The sequence below is a fragment of the Myiozetetes cayanensis genome, unplaced genomic scaffold (assembly GCF_022539395.1).
Source record: "Myiozetetes cayanensis isolate MyiCay16 unplaced genomic scaffold, myiCay2020 scf21, whole genome shotgun sequence".
NCBI lineage: Eukaryota > Metazoa > Chordata > Aves > Passeriformes > Tyrannidae > Myiozetetes > Myiozetetes cayanensis.
Window position 1 is genome coordinate 5,314,740 of NW_026087423.1, and position 22,947 is coordinate 5,337,686.

A 22,947-nucleotide genomic window follows, 5' to 3' on the forward strand; every position below is an offset into this window, starting at 1 on the left:
TGACAGGCGGATGGGTGAAAATGTCCAAAACCAAATCAGCAGCCAGTTGATGGTCAGAAGTAAATCTCATGACTGCTTGACTCCCACTCAGATACAATGTTTTACAGTGTCTGCAAGCATGAACTGAAGAATTTTCTTATGCACACCTAAGAGTTGTTTTGTGTGTAGATGGGCAGATAACCAACTGCATTAATGCCAGAGAATCTCAGAGTTATGATCACAATAACCAAAATGTGCAGGTGCCGGTGCAGAGTTTGGTCTTCCATGACTTCCATCACACTCGGGATTTTGCTGTTTTCCATGGCTGCTTTTTGTTTTAGCAGATGGTTCGTTTCTGCTTGGTGCTTTTCCTCCCCACACAGTTCCTTCACAGCTGTGCAGAACAAAGAGGAAGGCTTGATACCACTGTACTATTCACGTAGCATAATATTTGTACATGCAGATCTTTCAGATTAATAATTAGTTATTCCCCTAAGGTTTCACGACATTAACAGCCATGATATGATATGACAAGGGACATACATTTGTATCCTGTGTTCACAGTCTTGCAGACATAGGATCCTATCTCACAGTTGTTGGTGTATAGACCTTAACTAACACTGCATGGTTGTAAAAACATCAGCGTAGCCTCTGACCTCTCTCGTTCCCTGTCTCATCACATGGCTCTTGCTGCAGCACCTTGGAAGTACCTTTCTAGAACCTGAGCAGAGAAAATATGATTGTAATGACTGGCAGCTCTTTGCACCAGTAATGTAGAACATTGATTCATTAAAGGGCTTTGTATTTCTATTAATGTGTTTTTGGCATGTAGAATTACAAAGACTTGCTGTATCTGGACAGATTTGTTGGAAAGAATTTTTTATGCAGTTTTCTGACAAGATAAGATAGCTCCCAGTAGGCTGTCTGCTGTTTCAGTTAGGTGGCTTGGTACACAGATTACCCTCTTAAACATTATCTTACCTGACATCTTTTGAAAATGTTGACTGCCCATGTTAACCTGTGTTAAGTGGAGAGACTGATGTGTTTGTTACCTGGGCATGCCCACTCAAAGGCAGCTACTGTCGAGCTCTTATTCTTTTCTTCTGCAAAGCAGGGTGGGTGAAAAGGGCTGGGAATGAAAAGACAGTGGGAACAATTTGCAATTTGCTTTGGGAAGAATCCTTTACGTTTTGACCCCACTATCAATGACTTCTGAAGATACTTTTCTTACCATAGTCGAGTTTTTGTCCATAGCATTTTGAAAGTGAGGGATCCACCAATTCCCAGTACATAGAGCATTACAACCAACCACTGGTACTGACCTGCAAGGAATTGTACAAGCTCACCACAAGAGAAGCTGGTGATGTCATAGTCCCTGCATTTCTAAAATATCAGCTTGTTTGAAGATCCTTAAATAATCTCAGCAGAACCTGAAAAGTTTCATTGCACAAAAAGTTCAGCCAGACAAAGGTTCTGGGTTTTCAGTTTTGCTACTCTTCTTCACGTTAAGTACCTAACCAGTCCACAAAAATTCAATTTTCAAATGCACCATTTCATGTCTCCATCAGGCTACCAGCTAGGAGAGCTTAATAGCACCACACTTGGACAGGGAAACAAGAGGGAGCAGGTGAAAATGGCACAGAAATACCTCACCATTTAAGAACCAGAGGAATTTTAAACTTTTTCTTTTAATCTGTTTTTCTACCCATCTGGAACTTCCTTCAAAGTATCCATGATGATTTAGTCTAGAAAGTTAATTCTGTGCCTTTTGACTTTCTTTTTTATTTTAAATGTTACCTCTAATTTTTGAAGCAACAAAATTAGAAGGATTATCCCCTGCCCACCCTATTATTTTGAAAATAGTTTGGTAAATACATATCATATTTTCTTTAGGAATGATGATTGCAACAGATAACCTCACAGTTCTTCTGAAAGCCTAATACTGACAGCAGGTGCTGCCAGCTCCAGTACTCACCACTTCTGGAAGGAGCTTGTCCACCTCATATTGGAAGGGTGGCTGATCCCAGGTAGACAGAACTCTGTCAGACTGTGGAAGTGTTTTCTCTCATGCCTCTTCTGCACCTTCTGCTTAAGTAACCACCTGACTCTGAGGCTGAGGTTAATGTTTACTTCGTATGATTTCTGTTGATTTATGTTTTTTGTAGCAACTGGACAGCACTTAGAATGAATGGATTAAATATTTCAATGCTTCAACAGGAGAGGGCACTCTGAATGGGAGGGCATGAGTCTGAACTGTAGCATGAGTCCTCCTTATTTTGATAGAGGAGGTGATACCAGATTGAATATAAAATCTAACCCATGTTTCAGTTGCTGGAACACACACCAGCCCTCTAATATCAGAGCTTTTCCTATAGTTATTCCTTTAGAAGTAGCAAGTACCTTATTTGAAATTTTCAAATAGAAAAATCCCTAAAACTCAACATTGATTTAGTGCTCCAGCATAGACATAACCAATATGAATGGTTAAACTGCAAAAAGAAAGGGCTTATGGTCCTGCTGAACAAGAAGCTTGGAATACCATTTGTGATTGTGACAGAAAGAGGAAAAATAATTGATCATCCTCCATGAGTTTGGGGGGGAAAGTGATTGGATGATGCAGTGGTCAGCTGGATTAACAGCACTTGAATAGCTCAGTACAGGGGTGCTGTGGAGCACTTGATGGTGAAGTGTAGGATTGTGAGCTGATGGGCAGCAGCAAAGTACAATGTGTCCTAGGCCAGTACACAGCAGATATTGGCCATTACAGCTTCTGTTTTGTTTCTGGTTTTTTGTTTGTTTGGTTTTTGGTTTTGGTTTTTTTGTTTGGTTGGTTTTTTAATCAGTTAATCGTGTACAAAATGGGCTGATTTTTCAAAGTCTCTACTTTCTCAGTACTCTCTCACAGGCTCTTACTCCCTCTCTCCAGGGCCTGGTCCTCCAGCTCTCAGCACTGCCTGTATGTTTATTAACCCTTGTGCCATCCACGAGGCACCAGAATACATTACAAAAACTTCCTCCTGATTTTACTGCAACTGATATGCACAGAGAGTGCAGCCAGTTTGCTCCAGAGAAGGCAAGTGAGAGTTTTCTGCACCAATTGCCCAGGTTTGGAGCTGATCCCTGACAGTCATTATAGAGACAATCAGGACAGTTACTTGATGTCAGCTCAAGGAAATACAAGCTCTCTTTGTCCTACTTGGTATTTGTTCATGTGCAGGGTTCCCAATCAATACTTGGTCCTTAACAGTGTGATATCATAGTGACATGAGATGACATGAACATTGTTTGCTAGAGCTATTAAACTGTGTTTAATCCTTTCTTCATCCTGCTCTTAATCTTGAACAGAATTTTCTTATAAAGTAACAAACTTAAAGACAAATCTTGCTGCTTGGAAATGGCAGCAATGCAGAAAGATTTGAAATACAACTGGTGTGTTATGCCTGAAAACGTTTTCCATGTGCCAGTTCTTAGAAATGTCTGTCATTGCTATTGTTTTTCTGCTACAGAGTCACTCACTCTAACAATGAGCCATTGACTCTCACCATGAAAAGCAGAGATGAATATAAAACAAGACTACTTGGATTAATGACAAGTTATCTCTGGATTGCTTTTTGGGTTGCATTTCATTGAGAAAAGTCCATCTTAATGTTCAGTTTTCAGTTTGATTTTGAGGCAAGCCTCTTTGTCAGTGGAAGTTGTTGATGGTGGCTCATCAGAGCTTGGTACAGAATGTCTTTTCTTCATTAGCATTCACCTCCACAGCCTGATGACGTTTCTTCTTAAACTGGCGTGTTTTGAATTCTTCTGTGATTTCAGAGATTGACTTCCCTTTTGTTTCTGGGAGGAATATGTAGATAAGAACCGCTGAAATGATCAGGACAGCAATAAAGATGAGGAAGCAAAAAGGACCAAGAAGCATCTGGAGATAGAAATGGAATAAGATGAGTGATTTCCCTGGCAATATTTGCCTCTGTAGATTATTGAAAGTAGTTGATTTGTTCCTATGAAATGAGGAATAAGGTGATTTTACAGTAGCAATATTTATTTATCTTTTCAATCTGTTCTTGAGGCAGCATATGATTTCTGAGGTATTGGGAAGTGTTTTGCATAAATGGCCTCCATATGCCAGCAGCAATAAGGGATTCCCAGTTTTAATCATCTGCAAGTCCCTTCATCCTACTCCCTGTCCAGACCAGTCTAGAAAAAACTGACCACTTAAAACTGATAGAGTCAAAGAGAAGGTTTGAGTCAAATTACATACTACAGCAAAGGGGAAAAGCATTCCAGTGAAAGTGAGGCCCAGCCAGATGACCATTCCACCAATGACAAAAGCAGAGGCTCTTGTTGAGAGGGTGAAGAGTTCATTATTAACAGATGAGGTGGCTCCAGCTGAGGGAAAAACAACATAAAAAAACAACACTTGTTGTAGTCATCCATTTCCCATAGATGACACCTGAGTTCTGCTACTGTGGGAATTCTGGTATATTTTTCAGACATTCATGGTCGTCTTATACAGCTCTTACAATACTAGAGGCTGCCATTTGAATTTGGAGAGTATAGTTACTACAAGTATTGTTTAGTCACGGAACTTCCAGAGTAAATATTGGTCTTAGGTGAGTGAGATTCTAAAAGTAAGTTTGGGTCTGGTGTCACCAATGTATTTTACAGGTAGGTTGAGAAAACACTGGCATTTTAGAAGAGCCTTCCTCTGCCTTTAGGCAAAGACAGCTGAGCCTGTGTGCACTGAATGGCACTCATACCCTCCAAAATAAGTCAGTGAACTAATTAATAAGAATTTACTTGGCTTGAACCTGTAATTCAGTGAAAGAAAACAGGCTCCTGATTCATCAGGGTGTGAATGATTTAAAATAACTTAAGGAAATTGCTTCTTGGGTAATTAATTCATCAAAAATTGGGACTCCCTCAATCTCAGTCCAAACTGAGCTGTTAATTTTCAAAGATATATTCACACCCTCTAGTTCTACTTCTATATATTCATGGCCTGTGTTTATCCACCTGGTCCAAGTTTTCCTGTTGCTTTTATTGCTGTACTCACCTGGTCCTATTCCATAAGCAATGATGAATAAAAAGATGAGAACGACACTGCAGTAACGCATCCAGAGGAACTGATCCTGGACAAAGGCAAAAGGAGGGAAGAGAATGAGAATTAATTTTATAGCTGTAGCACAGCTGGTCCAAACATAAGAGCAGCAATATTTTATGAAAAAACCCACGACACTGAGCTCTGTAATAGATGCTCCCTAGAACTGCTTGTCTTTCTGTACTGACTGCAGTGGAAGGCCGAAAGCAGCCTGCAGTGTCACATCTACAGAGGTGAGCTTGTGTTCAGTAGACATCCTGACCTGCTGTTTAGGACATGAAAGCTCAGGCTGACTATCTGCTGTCCTGCACAAAGGATTCAGATGCAGGTCCACTCCCAGAGAGACGTTTGCTTACACTCAGCAGGAGGCTTGTTTCGAGCAACACCAGTATCAGTGCCATCAGCAAATAACCCCCACACAGGAGCATTCGGCGTCCAAACCGGTCAATTATGGAGCTCTGAGGAGTAGAAAAAAAGTGCATATCACTGGAAGGGTGGCAAAATCCAGCTGTGAGCCATCCAACCAATCAAGCATTCTCCTGGAGTTCTTTTTACTTCAGAGAATACGAATATTATGGGTACCAAGTTTGTTATTGAATTCCTTCTAGCCTCTCTAATATTATGATTAAAATCTCTGCACAGCATTGCAGCTACTTTTTCATAAACATTGTAATCAATGGAAGTTGTAATCATGTTACAACTCCATTTGAATATATAGACACACAAATATATGAAAACAAGCACGCATATTTATGTTTGAATGACATTTCAAAAGGGATTCTTATAAGAAATTAAGAAGAATGAAGATGGGAAGAAAGACATAAAAGCTGGGACAAAATTTGGAGCAGGTGGTAACATCCACTGTATAGATTTATGCAGCACCACAGTACATGTGACTCAACTCACATGTGCTTCAATTCTAAAAGCCTAAGAAAGCTCTGACTTACACAGAATATGACAGAGATGAGTTCAGAGATCGAAACTCCTAGAGATACATATGGGATTATGCTTTCCCGCAGGTTGGCAGTCTGAAAAATTTCTGAGGTGTAAAAGGTGATCTGGGAAATAGGAAAAATATTAAAAGTTAAGCATAGTTAGTAGATATGATATGTGCCTATCCAGCATCGCTTGGAACTAGATCTGTCATTGCTGCAAAAGCAGCAGTAGGGTGTTGGGGCTTAGTGGAGGTGACATCCCTGCTCGAGGTGTGAAAAATGAAAAGGTTTATGGACATGAAGAAAAGGCATTTGAAAGTCCAGGAAAAAAAAGGAAAAAAGAGAAAAAAAGTAGTTGAAAGGAGCATATTGCCTGTAAGACATGGGGAAAAGGTGTTTTATGGCAAAAAGGAGAAGGAAAGGGACAAGATGGGGGAATGAAGGCAACAGTGTCCTTGCAGGAACTCAGGCTGAGTTGAATCTCTTGTATTCCCAGCTGAGAAGTTTCCTTAATGCTATGAAGAATACTGGTGATGATACCACAGATCTCAGGCAGTGGGCTCTGTGTGAGGAGGAATGATGTAGACCCAGAGGAAAGGGACAAGTTGCACTGTGGCACTTTGGTTACTTAGCAGCAGATTTAAACATGGAAATACTCAACTGCACTCAGGCCACAGAGCTGTAGACTCAGTAAAAGGAGGAGCATGGTAATCAGCTGTGGGTACACGGATGGTTCTCTCAGCACCTCAAGCACATTCATGATTTTGGTGCCTTTTGTTATAGCCTTTTCCTTCATCAAGTCCTCAAATTCTGTGTGATAATTCCCTTCTCCCCAGAGTTGCTTCATGGCTACAGAAGAGACAGAATGAAGTGTACTCCTCCATCACCTGATCCACTTAGAGTTCTATGCTTTTTAACTTTCATTGACACTAAACATTTGCAATTCAGTCCATGCTTTGATTCATCAATTACTGAGCAAAGGACTGGAAAAAACATTGTTTGCTGGAATATGATGACACTTTCCTGGAAAATGGTTTTCAGCGTTTTGTAGTATTTAGGGGTAGATCTTAAATATTTATGATGACTCTGCGTCGTCTGGAGAACTTTAATCAAGAAATCTCTAGCTGGCTAATAGAAAAACCGATTCCCTCTGTTAGCTTCACTTTCCCAAGAGTTATGGTTTAACAAACTAAGGATCTAAAGTTTTATTTTACCTTTCAAGCATCCTGCTTTGTCTCCTTTCTGCAGCAAGAGATAGGGAGGGGACTCAGGAAAGAATGGTAAAAAGAGCAGTTGAATCAATGCCACCAACCCAGAGAAGGACAATAGCACATTCCATGTGTCTTCAGTTCCTAAAAGATCTCTATGAAAGCATGTTAGGGTCTTTTTATAGTCCAGTAAAATTATTGTTTATAGCTAATTTGATATTTTCTAAATCCTAGACTAAATAAAGAGACACAAAATGCATACAGTCCTTTAAAAATTAAATTGAAACAGAAGATGTTTATGTTAGGGAAAGGAATATAGACTACTACTTTATTTATTTTGCAAGACTGAGATTATTCACTATAATCTGAATAATTTCTAGAGATCAGTGGAGTTTCAATATTCCCACAACAGTCCTCTGGACTAATACTGTAAGTCTGCATGAGGTTATCAAGAAACTAGCAGATATTTCAGATCTCAGAAATTTACTAAGAGTATTTACATACAATCTTTTCTTATGAACTTCAGCAGAGAGACTGCACCTCCAAAGATGGATCCTTTCTCAAGAGAAGGGCATTTTTCTCCCCAGTGACTGACGCAGAAACCTTAGTGACTGGTACAGGGTAGGTGCCTCTTTTTGACTGCTGTAGTTAAGCAAAGTAAAACCCCACCCTTAGTGCATGTCTGTTTCTAGGACTCGTAGAACAACACTTCCCTGCCATAAATAAAAAAAAAAAAGGTAGAAAATTGCATGAGAAGGAGTAGCACAAGTACCGTAATCCAAGAATTCTTGCTACAGTTTTTCCCAGTGCAAAAAACACCGAGGAGGTCACGTTTATAAATCCACGCAGCTTCTTGGGTGAGATCTCTCCAGCATACTGAACATGGGTACTCAGGTGTATTCCTAAAGGAAGAAAGAGGAGAGTGCTGAAAGTGTAGAAAGAAAGAGAGAGGGTCCCTTTTCACTTCCATTTCAGCTGGAGGTCGCTCTATCCTCTCTCTTCTGAGCTGTTTCCCATATATCCTCCACAATAATTGGCTGAAACTGTACCTTTTACTTTAAGCAAGATGTTTAGCTAATCCATCAGATTTCTCTCTCTACCAGACCTCTTGAAGGCAAAGGACAGCTCACCTTACCTTTTCCCAGTCTGTTCCTTGTTCCACTGGGATACTGTGCATGCCTGGGTACTCCCAGCAGGGAGATTTCTGTATCCACCCCAAAGAAGTCCCATTGACAGGGAGTAGTGGGGAGTCCTACCGGCACCGATGCCCTCGAGGAAGCGCCCAACCAGGATCATCTCAAAGGACTTGGCTGTCCTGCTGAGGCCCGTGTGCAGCGTGGCTATTATTAGGATGACATCATTGAGCAGCAGACATTTCTTCCTGCAACAGCAAAAAACACCTGGGTGTGAGACAGGTTTTACTTTCTCATTCTGACTGATGTGTGCCTGTCCTCCCTTGGATTTACAGACCCAGCCTGTGGTCATGTTTAAATCCATTCCTTACAGGGTAACCAAATCTTATTCTGAAAAGGTGTAGTGCCTATGCAGAGGGCTGAGAGGGAGAAGCTACATTCCTCTTACCCATGCTAACACTGTGTGAGCAAACCATGAGGCTGAAGGAAATTCCTGCAGGATAAATACTGATAAGGAACAGTCTTTTTCACTTCTAAATGTGGCCTGAGGGACTTCCACTTATCTTTGCTGGAACTCTGATTATTCTTACAGAGGAATGAACCTGCACTTTTTTTTTTTTTTTTTAAACCCTGTGATCAATTAAATAAATAAGTTTTAAAAAGCTTTTCCCTATAGAATATACAACTCCTTCTGCACTGCTGCAGTGCTGTTGGGCTTCCTATGGCATTACTGCCCAACCAAGAAACTTCAGAGATTCACTTTTTACTGAAATGTCAGCAAATATACAGGAATTGTATGGCAACAGAAGCTGTGACAAGGGAATCAGAAATAATCTCTCCCATGTACCCACGTGTAGTTTTATGTGCTGAGTAAATTCTGCGACAGCAGGGGGCAGTGAGACTCTGATATCCCTTCTATTGGGTGACTAATTAATTCCTTTCCCTGCTGCAGCCCTGAGTAGGGAGCTGTTAGGAGATATACTTACTTTCCAAATTTTGCAGTCAGGTACCCACTGCACAGACACCCCATCATCCCACCCACGCAGTACAGGGACACAATGACGGACCACAGCAACGTGAGGGTCTCCTGGTGCAGCACGGAACCGTATCGCTCCAGCCACGTTTCATTGATAAACTTCTGAATGTACTGGGACAGAAAAAGAGATTTTCATTCCACTGAGGCACTGATCACAATAGTTCTTCGTGATGTTTACAGCTTTGAAAAAAAAAATTAGATTAATAGTCACTACAGAAAGCATGGCTGAAGGACACCAGTTTGCAAATTGGGATTGATATTTCCTCTCATACAGCCCAACAGTGTAATAGAACCTTTCAAAAATTAAATATAATCTCAGTGTGTTGAATCCTTGCTCTCCTACACTAAATATAGGGGGCTTTTATTCATTATAGAGAAATGTAAATGTTCTTGTTGTAGGTAGCAGATATAAAGAGAAAGGGGCTGAGCTGAAGGTTGAGTCTCCATCAGCTGGTTTTTAATCCTTTATCTCCATGACATAAACATTAAGGAAGGTATCTCAATATGTTGTTTCCACACAATTCTTTGTGGAGTTGTTTTTGGAGCACAGCTCCTAGCAATCGTGGAAAGAGCTGGGAATAAACTGGCATAGCAACACCTAAGAGCTTTTGCAGAGTAGTTTTAAAGTGTAAGGCCTGGTCCCACGAGGAACACTTAGAGGCGTGATTTTATGAAGGCTTTGCTTACCGGAGAAGTATAATTGATCACAGACATCTGAAAACCTGAGAGATGGGTTCCACCAATTCCCAGCACCACTATCATTAGCAACAGCTTCCGGTATTGGACCTGCCAAAGACAGTGAAACACATCCTAAGTTCCTGATGCCACTGTGGCTTTCAGACCAGATGATTTATGGGATCCTATATCTCCACATTTCTATTATTAAGGAACATTTAAAATGCAAATACCCATTTTTAATTTTTCAGTAATCAAACAAAATTAATGAGAAATTTTTTTTTTTTTTTTTTTTTTTACATTTCACCTTTATTATCCCCTTAGGGTATGGCATTTTTAGAGTCCTTACCTGACTGACTCCTATCTGAAGTGCTGTGTTTCCATGACGTACACTGGATTTTAGAGCACCCCTCACAAGCACGTACGTTTTCAGGTATTTAGTCAGGTCACGCTTCAAACAGACAAGTATCCTCAAATACCCTTGAGAGTGCAGGGCAGTAGAGTGGAGTGGGAGGGTTTTTTCTCTGTCTTTTTCACTGCTACTATATTCTTTATCTTCCTCAAAATGCCCATCCTTTCCTGGTTTCCCAAGTCCTCTTTTAAACCTCTCCCTCTTTTGTAGTTCTAATGCATTTTCTGGAGATGCCAGAAGCCGTATTGCTGAACTGGTGTCATCCCAAGCACATGCTCTGTTGCTCATTTTTATTACAAGGGCTGTTTGATTCCCTTTGCTGCAATCTTTGAGACCATGCTGCTGTCGATGACCAGGGCTAGAACACAAGCAATTGGATACTCACCAGGTCTGAAAGGAAACCAGACATTTTCCCTTGAAACCCTGCCCTCTCTGAGAGCTCCTGTCAAGTCTGTCAGATGAGAGAGATGGTTTCCACACTGAGACTGTAAGAGTTTGGGATCGTAGCACAGAAGTTAAACTCTAACTATGTGGCTTTTAGCAAATTGTGTCCTCTTCTGACACTGGCCAGGGCCATTTCTTGCTGGTTTAATTATTCTAAGACCCAGATATGACAAGCTGATTACAACACTGGTAAATGTTTATCCTTGAGTTGGGAGTGCTGCCCCTTACTCACACTGCTGAAACACTGGCATGTTCCTGTTGTGTGAAGAATCAGACAGTGCTACCATCCTCCCTTCAGGGGAGCAGAGTTCCCTCTCCACCTCTCTGAAATACATCTTAGGCAGGGAATTTTTCTTCCTCTCCACTCTACCACAAAGATAACACCCTTAGAATTGTAGCTGAGCTGTAATGCCTCTTCTTGCCTTCTATACGATTTTTCAATTGCTTGAAGTGATCTGAACAATTTCCCAGTTGCAGGAAATGAAGTATTGGATCATTGGTATGTTGAGTCCTTGCTAACACCCAGAGGGTCACACTCCTCACAGAACCATTCAGAAGCCTCACTCTTGCCACTCTGTAACAGTGGAATTGACCCACAGGGGCCAGAGTGCGATGCCACATCTCAGTTTCCAGACCTCTTCATGCTGTGCTGCCCCTTGAAGTCTGTTTTTATTTTTATTTTTCCATCCCAAAGGTCTTCTGCCAGACTTAGAGTAAACCCCTTTTTAAAAACTGTGGCCAGATTTTAAGATCTGGTTGATCAAACAGTCCCTGCAGAGCCCTGTTCCTCTTCCTCCTGTTGTCTCTTCTCTCCCAGAGTACTCACACTGCTCTCTCATTTTTGTCTGGCCTCACACCTTCGTTCAGTGCTGTACTATGGAAAAATGAAAGCCTTAAATGCTTAGCATCATTCTTATTTATATTCCTAAAGAAGAGGACAGGACAAATCTTTTCTCCTAGGATTTGAACACTACAAGAAATGTGTTCCAGATCCAGTCTGGAGCTCACCCAAGACCCTTGGCTTGGAGGGAATTTTGTCTTCAAAGATGCCCTGTGTAGCACTTGTGTGATCCTGGATCCTACATGGCAGATTCACAAGACCTTCTTTAACCTTTATTCCCAATCCATGCTAGTTTATGGCAGTGTTAATGATTTACCACACTTTCCCTCTTGTGGACAGTATTTACTAGTAGAAGGGAGGAAGAAAGGCACGTTGGACAAGATCACCCTGTGGAAAGACATGTAGAAGGAAACGAGTTTTTAATGTCTCATAAGACAGTAAAAACTTCTTCCCTGGGAACCAGTAAGATTGAGAAAGACCAGGCCAAATAAAGACTTTTAAAATATTAAAGGTCTTACCTAATTCTTTTCAAAATATTTTAAATGTTTCTTCTCTTCTTTCCCCCCACCCCCTGCATTTTTGACCAGAAGAAGGAATGTATGTTGGTTCTTATGTGGTCTTAATGTGGTCCTGTGCAATCCATAACCTCAAGCCTTGAAACCATAGACTTTATCTAGCTTTTTTGGTACTATGAGGATTATCATAGGCAGGATGGCTGTACTAGGGAAGTCCCCTGCTCCTAGTATTAGCTTTTGGCACTGCTACAAATACTGTTAGAGGATGGTGTGAAGATAAAATAGCAGAAGCCTTAGGGTTGTGAAAGAAACTACTGCTCAATAGTCAAGTCCTTTTGTAAATTTTATTGTGCAGTACCTGCAGCAGTCAGTAATCAAGATCTCATTTCCAGAACAAGACAGACACAGTGTTCCTTGACCCCAAAAACACAGTCCCAGAAAATGGGCTCTCCTCTGTCCCTGGCTCTTTGTTCAATGAAAACCAAATCCAGGCATGATCAGTAGGGTGTGTTTTCCTCGTCACTGATTTTTTTGTTTCCTTATCAGTAAACTACAAAGCATGAAGAAGACCAAAAATGTCGTGTCATATAGTAATGACTACAAAAAGTGAAGCCCTTTTTACCATGTTTTATAAGAAAAATGTGGAGTATTCAGAGACCTGGAGAGAGAGCAAACACTCAGACATACAGATTGGGTTCCCCAGGAGAGGCACCGATCTCTTTTGTCTCATTGGTACCAGTTGCTCTCAGGAGCTCAACCCCATTGAAACCCAGTGTTCTCCAGGCTGCAGACACACTGCACAATCATTGCTATTGAAGAAGAACCTGCTCACTGTGGTTTTGCCCACTCATAATTCCCTGCAGCTCTGCTTTCTTCGCTCGTGCTTTCTTTCAGTGCTGACATATCCCTGGGGTCTTTTTTCCAGTTGAAGAGGTGGAAACATTGCATATTGTTTCTGTCTACTGACAGGCACGGTGCTCTTCTTCCACTGGATTAAAGAGCTAAACAGTTCTTTTCCTCCAGACTGAAGCTTCTTCTCTGGGAAAGCTCAACAACACTGACTTATTAACAGCAGATGATTTCAACACCAAAGCTCTGTCTTCTTTTGCTCTCACTTTTGCAAACCTGCCGTATCTCTGGACCTTCCAGACTCATGTTCTCCAACTGTGGAGTCCTGCTTTTTGCCAAGAAAAATAGCATATCCTGTTTTCAGTTTACAAACTGCTAACTTGGAGGGACTGACAAAATTTCTTTATATGCTGTGTTCATATTTTTTTACTGCAGAGGAATTAACTCAGCTCATGTTTCAGGAGTTGGAGAGAACCACCAAGTTCATCCTGCACCCTGCACTGCTGGTGATTATTTTTAAAATACACACTTGTGATGTTTGTGGAGCAATGGATTCTCTCTTGCTTAATGAGGCTTCTGGACACTACAGTAACAAAGGAGCAAAACAGGAAACGGAGGGTTTGTTGTTAAAGTCGAGTAACAGTCATCACTGAGCGGTTACTCTGCTGAAGGGCTGTCTGTCTCTTCTTTCCACGGTAGTTCAGGCGGTTGAACTCCTCCATGACCTGCAGCATGGTCTTTCCTTTGGTTTCTGGCAGCACCAGGTAGACAAAGATAGCCAAGGACAGACAGTATGTCAGGAAAATGATGAAACAGAAATTACCAAGGCCTTCCTACAGGAAAAGAAAGAGGCAAACTGTGTTCATAAAAAATGATCACAATTTCTTTCTCTTATGATATAGAGTTTCTGGTTTTGTATTTACTATAAAACTTGGTCAGGGACAAAAACACCCTACTTTGCTTACCACAATGAAAGGGAAGACAAGTCCAAGGATGAAGAGTTGGATCCAGTTTATGACACCATTAAAGACATAAGCAGCTGGTCTGTATGACTGAATAAAAATTTCTGTGATCAAGGGACATATCACACTAGCTGAAAAAAATGTTGAAGAAAAGAGAAAAACTTAGAAATGTTGCAAGATGTTTCTGTACCTCACACTTCATATTTCTGCATAGGTTCCTGGCTTTAACTGACCTGGAAGTGTTTGAGGTGCTGCCTGGCTCTTCAGGAGGAAGGATGTAGGAATGCAATAGGAAGAAGTTTTACCTCCTACTGTAGTATGGAGGGAAACATTTGCACCTGCACTGAACTGGGGGTAGGAATGGAATTCATGCTAACTCTGGAACAGCTATGCCTGGTACCTCTCCTAAAGGCTGCAGTGAGGAAGGAATGATTCCCTGAAACCATTCAAGTAGAAAATACCAACCTGGCCCAGCACCAAAGCTCATGATGAAAATAAAGACGAGTGCAACAGAGCAGTACGGCACCCAGAAAAAGGAATCCTATGATAGGAAATGAAAAGCAAACAAAATCACAAATTAAGATTTTGTGTATCTAGCTCCATTAGAAATATTAATCACTGCTAAGTACAGCAGTGTTAAATATAAATTTATTTACTTTACTTCCAGAAATTTTATGAGGAGATAGTCTTGGCAAAGATCTTGGTTGTATAAGTCTATTGTCTTTAACCTGTATGCACACAGCTGGGAATAGACCTCTGTTAATATGATGGTTAGCCCCAAAAATGCTTCTACTTGGACTAAAAAGTGGTTTGGGGGAAGGGAAATAGTAATGATGTCTGCCATACAATGAAACATGAAGACAGGACACAGCTGTAATGCATCAGTGGGGTCTTACCTGTAGGAAGAGTGTGACTGTGAGGAGCCCCAAAGCCAAGGCCATCACAGCAGAGTTTTTGCACAGCAGTGTCTTCCTCCCTGCACGCTCAATGAGGATGCCCTGCAACCAGGAGGACATGCTGCCAGCTCCAAAGGACAGGCCTAAGGCAGGCACTGGTGAGCTGCTCCAGTAGCTGCCATCCCTGCGTTGTGATTTTGAGAGAGGCACTCTCTTCTCTTCACAGAAATTGAATATAAATGCCCATGTTTGCAGGGTGTGTGGAGATGATTTTGTATGATTGGTTCTGCAGTTGATTTGTTGTAAAAATTTTATTCCTGAAGCTCTGCTTAACAGTATTTCTAAAGATTAAAATGAACCATGCATTACATCAAAACAGAATTCAGCTGAGAAGCCACTTACACACAGAACTGTGGAGAGGATCTCGGTGATCCCAAGCCCCAGCGAGACATAGTGGATTTGAGAAGGGAGGATTCCAGCTTTTGTAAAGATGCTGTATGCATAAAAGTAAACCTGGAAAGAATAGAAATTTTTGCTTGTGTTTACACTGATGTCTGGGGGGTTTTGGACAGGAAATAAGTTGCATTCTCTTATCATAACAGGGTAATACATAGAGATGCCCTCAGATGACACTTGCTAAAACACAGTTATCTACTTATCTCAGGTGCCAAACTTCCATGGGAAAAGATTGTAATGAACAGTAACAACAGATCCCTCCTTACAGCCACTGTTTCAGTCAGCATTTCACAGCTCGTTGCAGAGCTGACTTTTGCAAGAGCCTGTGAGCAGAGCAGAGAGCAGAGCAGAGCAGACACGTACCACGTTGGCCCCGTTGAGCTGCGTGCACGAGACCACGAGGAAGAGAGTGATGAGCTGCCAGCGCACGGCTTTGTCACGGAGCAGGTCACAAACACCCTTGGCCTTCTCCCCACAGAGGGTTTCTTGCTCTGACATCATGTCATCTATTTCAGCCATGTGGTCTCCGTCTCCCCAGAGCTGCTTCACAGCTGGAAGAAGAAGAGGGAGGTGACTCCTGGTCCAATCCCACCAGCACAGACATGAATTCTGAGGATAATTTCCTGCTTTGCAGAGTGTCTTCTCTGAACTTCAGGCTCTTTTCTTGTGTGAAATTCCTAGTGATCTGGGTTCAGATTACACACAGATCTAGATCATTGCTATCTATTTTTACCCATACATCTCAATCATGACCTCACCTTTGGCCAATAGCTGCCTATAGCCTTTCAATGTAAACCATACCTAAATTCTTACCAGTCCTTCCCCAGATACCTCCTACTAGAGGTGCTGCTATACCCTAAGAGTTCTGTCTTTTGATAGGAAATCCCAGAATGGTTGTTTCTCTGTTTCTGTCAGTAGTTGCTATTAGGGTTACTGAAAAACTGGAATGCTTATGGATATGGCATGACAATACAGAGCCTCCCTTTCTTACACAGAGCAGGAAGGTACCATGTCCACACCGTGACTGCTCAGGGCAGAATCTGTATTGTTGGAAATACAAGCCCTGTCTGATCACATCCCTTGGAGGACTCTGGCAGAGAGTAAGGGAAATACTGGTGTCAAGAGAGCACTAATATCCAAACAGAAGAGGCTGATCTTCGTTAAAGCTGAAGGTTGTTTCACAGCCAAAAGACCAAAAGTCCTTTTCCCACCTGTACCTCTCTTTCAGGCTCATATGGGGCTTTTTGCTAAAATGAATGCTTTGTGGCCCATTTCCTTACCTTTGATGCATCCCTCTTTGTCCTTTTTGTCAATGAGGAGGTAGCGGGGAGAGTCTGGGAAGAAGGGGAGGGTGAGAAGCTGAATGAGGGCGGGAACTGTACTGGCTGCCATGAGAAGAGGCCAGAGAGCCTCAGTGCCCAGAACTTCTCTGAAACAAAACCAGAGTGAGAGAGGCTGAGGAATCGTGTGCTGGCCATGTGAGCACACACAGACACAGGGTTATCCCTCAGCCCTGCTGTGTCTGTCACAGCAACTCCTCCCAAGCAGCACTTCTCAGCCCAGAAAAATGAAAATCTCAACAGGAGGTGGAAGGGCAGAGCAGAGGCCCGTGTCCTGCAGCCCATGAGTTACCCAGTGTTGACTCCTGTTGCTCAGAGGCGAGTGCAGCAAGGCCACCTGCATCCCCCTGCAGCAACTGAGGGCCCAACAGTGTCCCAGCACAAGTGCTGAAGGAAGAACTTGCAGGGGCTGATTCCTCTTCTTCTGATCCAAAGAGGCCCACGTTACAATTAGGGAAAGACCTACGGGTTGTCAGCCTGGTACTGACTGCCCCAAATAACAGCTGCTGGGTTTCCTGCAGCTTTCAGAACTCTGTGGCCAGAGTGACATGTGCCCTGGAAATGGGACAGAGCACCTTTGGCACAGGACAGGCAGGAAGAGGCTGTGCTGGGGTGATGAATCCACCATAGGGGTCTGGTTTTGTGTGTGTGTTTGATAAGCCAGTTTGTGTGTGTTTTCAAGTGCTTTTGGATTGATCTGATATTCCCCACTCCTTCCAAAAAAAATAGAAAGTAAAGGTCAGCTCATGAAAAGATTGATTTCTTTCAAACCCAGTGAAATCTGTTAAAGGTTTTTATTACCTGTATTTTGATCTGTCTCTGTAGGAAGGAACTTTATTCTTCAGGATTAAATATTTTGTATGATTTCTGTTTCCCATTCACTAAAATCAGGAATTTGGGCTACTTTAGTCTGACTACCCTGGAAACATCTGAAAACAGTTGCTGAGTTGCCTATCCACAGTTGCATTGATATATGCATATATTTTAATAACAGACTAAATTGGGTCTGTTTCAGACCCTCTTACCTGAGACCCAGAACAAATCCTACAAATTTCCCAAAGGCAATGGCAGTAGAAGCTGTTATGCCGATCAGCCCACGGAGCTTCCGTGGGGCACATTCCCCAGCATACATGAGATGGATATTCAGAGCTAAACCTGCAGTGACAAAGAACTGTTTAGGGCAATGCAAACCACCAAGGGTGTGGTGTTTTGGAGGGGTCCATTATGGACAAAGCCTGTAGGGGTTGGCTTTGAGATACCTTTTTATCTGTGTTGAGTACATGTCTGCCCGATGTGAAGCATGTGACTCTTACCGTGGCCTTGTGTCTTTGCTAAATATTCCACGTGGAAAGCACCTGCTCCTGGGAAGGCCAGCAGGCTGGCCTTCTCTTATGTTATTTCCTACAGCCACATATACAGGACTGTAGTTACTCCCTTTAGCCTCAGATGATGTATTTCAGTGTCTATTCAGGATGCTATGTGCCTTATTTTGTCCTTGAAGCCAAGCAGTTAACTAATTCTATACATTCAATTTGCATTTCAGTGAATGAATTAATTAATATTTATCCTCTCTCTTTTTTTTTTTTTTTTTTTTTTGCTGGTTAGTGTTATCTTTACCAATTTCTCAGGGATAAAAATCACTGGGAGAATGTAACCATTTGGAAATTAGAATTTCCCAGTTTGGAAACCCTTCCCTTGTCTGTAATACGTAGGGCAGCATTAGCCACAGTGAGAAGCAACAGAAACAGCAGATGACAAGAGGTCATCTTTCTACTAAGTGAGTATATTCACCTGAAATATTGCATGTTTTGGCTTTTTCAAAAGGCACCACCTTTTATGTGGATTGGATGTAAAGACAGAAGAAAGAGAAATGGAGATGTCAGGCATTACTAATTTAATTCTGTTTGTGGTTTCTTATTTAATTAAAAATGCATTCAGCAATCATGTCCTCTGTAGGGTTTAGTAAAAATCTGTGGTCTCTGTACTGATAAATCTTTGTGACCCCGAGTCACTGTTCTTCCAACTCTTCAGTACCATAGGTAGGAATGTTAATTTACCTCCACACACTCCGGAAGACAACCTTCCAGCGATGATCATCTCAAAAGACCCGCACAGCCAGCTGAGTCCCATCAGAGCTGCGCTCAGCAGAGCAGGGATATTGGCAAACAGCATGGCCTTTTTCCTGGAATTCACTTAAATTAACACGAGCATAAATATTGTCCATGTGTCATTCACAGCCTGACAGAAGTGACACGAATTGTGCCATGCTTACAGACTCTGTGCCAGCTTCTGAGATCAGCTGCAGTGAAGTAAATGGGAAATGGGAATGGGAAAATTGTCACACACTGATAAGTTAGTTCAAGCTTTTGACGCCTCTAGTGGAGCCAATATCTACACTAAAGAACAAGCTTTGTGAGTGATTGTCTGTGAAATTCATTGTAAAATGCATTCCCTCCTTGTGTAATTTCCTTGGACTGGATTCAGTTTGGACTTTGTAAGGAAGAGGGTATGATTTTCTTTGTGATGATTGGCAGATGTTGTACTGACCCTTCATTGGAAGCAGCCCTGGGCTGCTCACAGTGTCACTTTACAGGTGGTGTTTCTCCCAAGACACTGTCATTATTGTTGCAGTTGTGGGTGTAAACAGAAGGACTAATGTAATCACTATTCCTACCTTCCAAATCGAACAGCCAAGTATCCGGCAGAGGAGGAGCCCAGCAGCCCCCCGATGCTGTAAACGGACACAATGAAGGACCACATCAGAGTGATCATGTCCTCACTGGGAGAGGAGCCATATCTCTTCAGCCAGGTCTCACGGATGAAACTCTTGATGTACTTGAAAAGAAAAGTAGAAACCAATGGACTCAGTCAGCATGCTCTTTGCATAATTGCACCACTTTTTAATTCTTCTACTGGCCTTTTTGATACATTTCTATGGATATCTTGGTTGAAATCTTAGCAATTTTGCATGGCAGGTTGGTCTTCTGTTTTTGTACTAAAAGCCGGTGGTTTTGCTCCCTGATCTTTCCCGCCATTCCCGCTTGTGTGTCTGTGTCTCTTGTCCACCTGCTGTATCTGATGCCCTGCGTGAAATCCAGGTTTGACTTCAACTGACTCAAGTGAGAGCAGGTTTTGTCCCTTGATATGGTCTGTTGTGAGATTTCTCTGGCCTACTGTTCACAACCTCCATGGCACCCTCATTCTTGGTGAGGGTTCACAGTGTGACAATCGTATGAGCTCAGTGTCCTTGGTACCACTTAGGATAGCAAACACCTTCCCTAATTTTCCTTTTCCAGCTGCAGGTATCAGTGCTGAATCATCTCTAGAGCTGCAGTCCTGCCCTGTCCTATTGTGCCTTACAGTCACTTAGGTATGGTGTGTGTGACCAAGTACATGTACAAGGAGCTCCCTGAGCACTGGAAAGAGGAGGATGCTCTGTGAGCAATTCAACTCAGTAAGGGTGAAACAGCTGACTTTATGGATATCATTCATCCTTCCCTTTCTCAGCTCTGCCACATTAGATAGAAGTTCAATCTCCATGAAACAAAAGAGCAATAGTAGCTACTTAGAACTAAGAAACCACAGTAAGTCCAGCTTTGAGAGTAGAACAAAAAAAGTTAGTGATTGCATATAGAGGCACTGAGATCAGAGAAATCCATACTAGTAGCTCACTCTCTGAGCTCTCCACACTTACCTCAGCAGGAGAATTGATAATGGAGACCTGCAGCCCATACTGGAAACCTCCACCAATGCCCAGGACAAAAGCCAGCAGAAAGAGGTTGTAGCTCATTTTCTGGTAGGAAATAAAAGCAGCAAACAAAGGTGGTACAGCTATTCAGACAAGCCTCCAATGCCCTGTGTTTCCCTCAGGAGCTCTGGCAGTGTCAGCAGTGCCACGCACCTGCCTCCTCCAAGACCAGGGAGCCAGCACCAGGAAACCACAGCTACTAAAGCACAGGAGAGTGAGGAATCTGAGGAGAGACAAAGCTCATAGCTGTGTCCCAGAACCCAGTTACACACTTCAGTGCTTCTGCCTTCAGCTTTGGCCATCTTAATCTGCACTGTCATAAGTAATTAGTTGTGGGACCATGGTGCAATGTGCAAGCATGCTGTGAACAATTCCATCTATTTGTCCTTTCCTCTCCTCCTTTCCCACTTGTTATCTCACCTAAGTGAATATTTTGCTCTGTGACTTGGCTGAGACTGGATAAACATTTGGGGATTGAAGGGCATTCTTGGTTTCATAGTTTATTCACCCTGTCTTAGAACTATCAGATAGGAAAGTTAAGAATATAGGACTGCAACATATGCACACCTCAACCCCTCCCATTCCCAACTCCTCCTGTTCCTGACTGTCCTAGGGATATTCTGGCCAGCAAGGATGGTGTGATGCTGCACCTCTGCCTCTAGAACAGATCACATTCAAACCATCCCTGCCAAATATTTACAAGCTGATTTCTACTCAGGTGAATGCCATTGCTTGAGTGGGCATCAAATTCCTCCATGTTGACTCCAAAGCCCTGAATAAATTCGGAATTTGGCACAATCATATATTAAATGACAACAATGTCCTGTCTGTCGAAGCATTAGGAAGAAATGAGATTCACAGTTTCTGCTACTAGATATCCCTGCCATCCTTTGTGCTACCAAAAATGACACACATCAGCATGAAACTTCCCATCAGCAAGAAAATCTGTCAGCCCTGTTCTAAGTGCAAAGTTTATATCAACCCTGCAGCGAATTTCTTAGTCTCATCTCCACCCTGTACTGTAACACCACTGCTTCATTTTCCTGTTGCATCTCTTGGATGACTTTCCAGTCTGACTGATTTCAAATTGGGGAAGATTTTTTAAACTTAATATCCATGCTAGAATTGCTTTTAAAAAAATTATTTTTGGTTTCTTTTCTTTTCTAGTTATCTCTTCCTATTCTTTCTTGACTGGAAAGAATTGTTTTCTATCCTTTGGTGTTTATATCTTTCAGATACTTTGTTCAAAACTTTTTCATTGTGGAGGACTTTTTCAGTCTTCCAGCCCTTCTCCATCTGTCAAACCATTAGCTTTATTTTGTTGCTGTGCTCTGAACTCCTTGGGTTAGTCTTCCCCTCTTATATATCGGGTATTAAATATAAATTTACTCTTAAATCCACTTTTCTTCGCTTTTTAAAAGTAATTTCTGGCACGATATTTTTCAGATATGACCTCCATACAATCATTTTAACTGCATCTGATTGAGATTTATTTTTTTTTCTGTACTGAATTTACGCAACAGGTCTTTTAAATAGCAGAAAGGAAAAAAAATTATTTACTGCAAAAATTCTACTTGGGGAGAAAAAAGATAAACATATACCAACTTGCATGCAAAGGTAGTCATTCCCACTTCATCCTAGGTCTTCCCTGATGCTTTCTTTGGTTACCTCGAAAAAAGTCACTCTATATATAGAGAAAGAGGAGCCTGAGGTAATATTTCAACATGTCATTTCATTCTTTCTCAGTGTTCACATTCCCTTTGGTTTGTCATGAGGTTCTTGTTGTTTGGTTTGTCATTATTGTGTTGGTTACTGATGAAGCTGCGGGCAGTTTTGGCGAGCTGTGCATTCCTGCCAGGTCTCTGGGCAGGCTCTGGCAGCAGCTGAGGGATAGGAAGAGCTGCAGGAGATGAGTAAAGGACAACAAAAAAAGCAGTGATGGAAGCCAAAGTCCAGGGACTGGCACAAACTAGACTGGACTGGTCTGGACTCCCCAAGTCATAGGTTGGGTAATCAGTTATCACACTTAAAGGAAAAGTTCCTGACTGCTACCTTGAGCCTCAATACAGCAAAGCCTTCTGAAGCCTGACTGGGCCAAGCCTGACTTTGCCTGTGCATCCAGCTCTTGAACTGTGGGATCAGTTGACTCTTGAAGAGTGATGGTAATTGCCTGAATGTTCAAGTCTGTGTCCCTATAATATATGTCAGGTGCTAAGAAAGCTGAATATCAGTTTTAAATCCTGACTTCAGAATAAATAAATTACATCTTTACTTTTATCCATAATTCTCAAAGGGCCTCTTTATCTGGCAGTCTCTGAGCTGGTTCTCTTAAAAGGCTTTTACAAGTTATTCAAAGAGCTTAGGGGGGGAATTCCATCTCCTGGTGAGAGGCTGCACTTGACGGTTCCACAGGCCAG

General features: G+C 42.0%; 2 protein-coding genes across 4 annotated transcripts; both read right to left on the reverse strand.

The window, feature by feature from the left end:
• Nucleotides 1-3,561: 3,561 nt before the first annotated feature.
• LOC126641726 (solute carrier family 2, facilitated glucose transporter member 9-like) lies at nucleotides 3,562-10,964 on the reverse strand. Of its 3 annotated transcripts, none has more exons than XM_050318737.1 (12): nucleotides 10,865-10,964; nucleotides 10,080-10,178; nucleotides 9,424-9,503; nucleotides 8,480-8,604; nucleotides 7,996-8,125; nucleotides 7,230-7,378; nucleotides 6,677-6,864; nucleotides 6,028-6,138; nucleotides 5,437-5,538; nucleotides 5,036-5,111; nucleotides 4,241-4,368; nucleotides 3,562-3,898 (listed from the first exon to the last, which is right to left on the reverse strand). In XM_050318737.1, the coding sequence occupies exons 1-12, from the start codon at nucleotides 10,886-10,888 to the stop codon at nucleotides 3,692-3,694; spliced, it is 1,419 nt and encodes a 472-aa protein (XP_050174694.1). In that variant the 5' UTR covers nucleotides 10,889-10,964; the 3' UTR covers nucleotides 3,562-3,691. The 3 variants fall into 3 exon arrangements, with proteins under 3 accessions (XP_050174694.1, XP_050174692.1, XP_050174695.1); XM_050318735.1 differs by having other exon boundaries at nucleotides 9,343-9,503; XM_050318738.1 differs by lacking the exon at nucleotides 4,241-4,368 and having other exon boundaries at nucleotides 9,343-9,503.
• A 2,790-nt stretch (nucleotides 10,965-13,754) lies between these two features.
• Nucleotides 13,755-22,155, reverse strand: LOC126641578 (solute carrier family 2, facilitated glucose transporter member 11-like). Its single transcript, XM_050318449.1, has 12 exons — nucleotides 22,132-22,155; nucleotides 20,477-20,575; nucleotides 19,457-19,617; nucleotides 18,840-18,964; nucleotides 17,808-17,937; nucleotides 16,723-16,871; nucleotides 15,806-15,993; nucleotides 15,389-15,499; nucleotides 14,987-15,088; nucleotides 14,556-14,631; nucleotides 14,094-14,221; nucleotides 13,755-13,961 (listed from the first exon to the last, which is right to left on the reverse strand). Exons 1-12 carry the CDS (start codon nucleotides 22,153-22,155, stop codon nucleotides 13,755-13,757), a joined length of 1,500 nt encoding a protein of 499 aa, XP_050174406.1.
• Nucleotides 22,156-22,947: the final 792 nt, after the last annotated feature.

Excerpts from the sequence above, each read along its gene's own strand:
- LOC126641726 (XM_050318735.1), bottom strand. The coding sequence starts at position 10,888 with ATGTCTGGTTTCCTTTCAGACCTG. Across the intron at positions 10,179-10,864 it reads CTGGTTTCCTTTCAGACCTG|GTCCAATACCGGAAGCTGTT; the intron begins GTGAGTATCCAA and ends TGTCTTTGGCAG. Across the intron at positions 8,605-9,342 it reads CTGACTGCAAAATTTGGAAA|GAAGAAATGTCTGCTGCTCA; the intron begins GTAAGTATATCT and ends TTGCTGTTGCAG.
- LOC126641578 (XM_050318449.1), bottom strand. The coding sequence starts at position 22,155 with ATGACTACCTTTGCATGCAAGTTG. Across the intron at positions 14,632-14,986 it reads CAGTCACACTCTTCCTACAG|GATTCCTTTTTCTGGGTGCC; the intron begins GTAAGACCCCAC and ends TTCCTATCATAG. Across the intron at positions 13,962-14,093 it reads TTGTCTTCCCTTTCATTGTG|GAAGGCCTTGGTAATTTCTG; the intron begins GTAAGCAAAGTA and ends CTTTTCCTGTAG.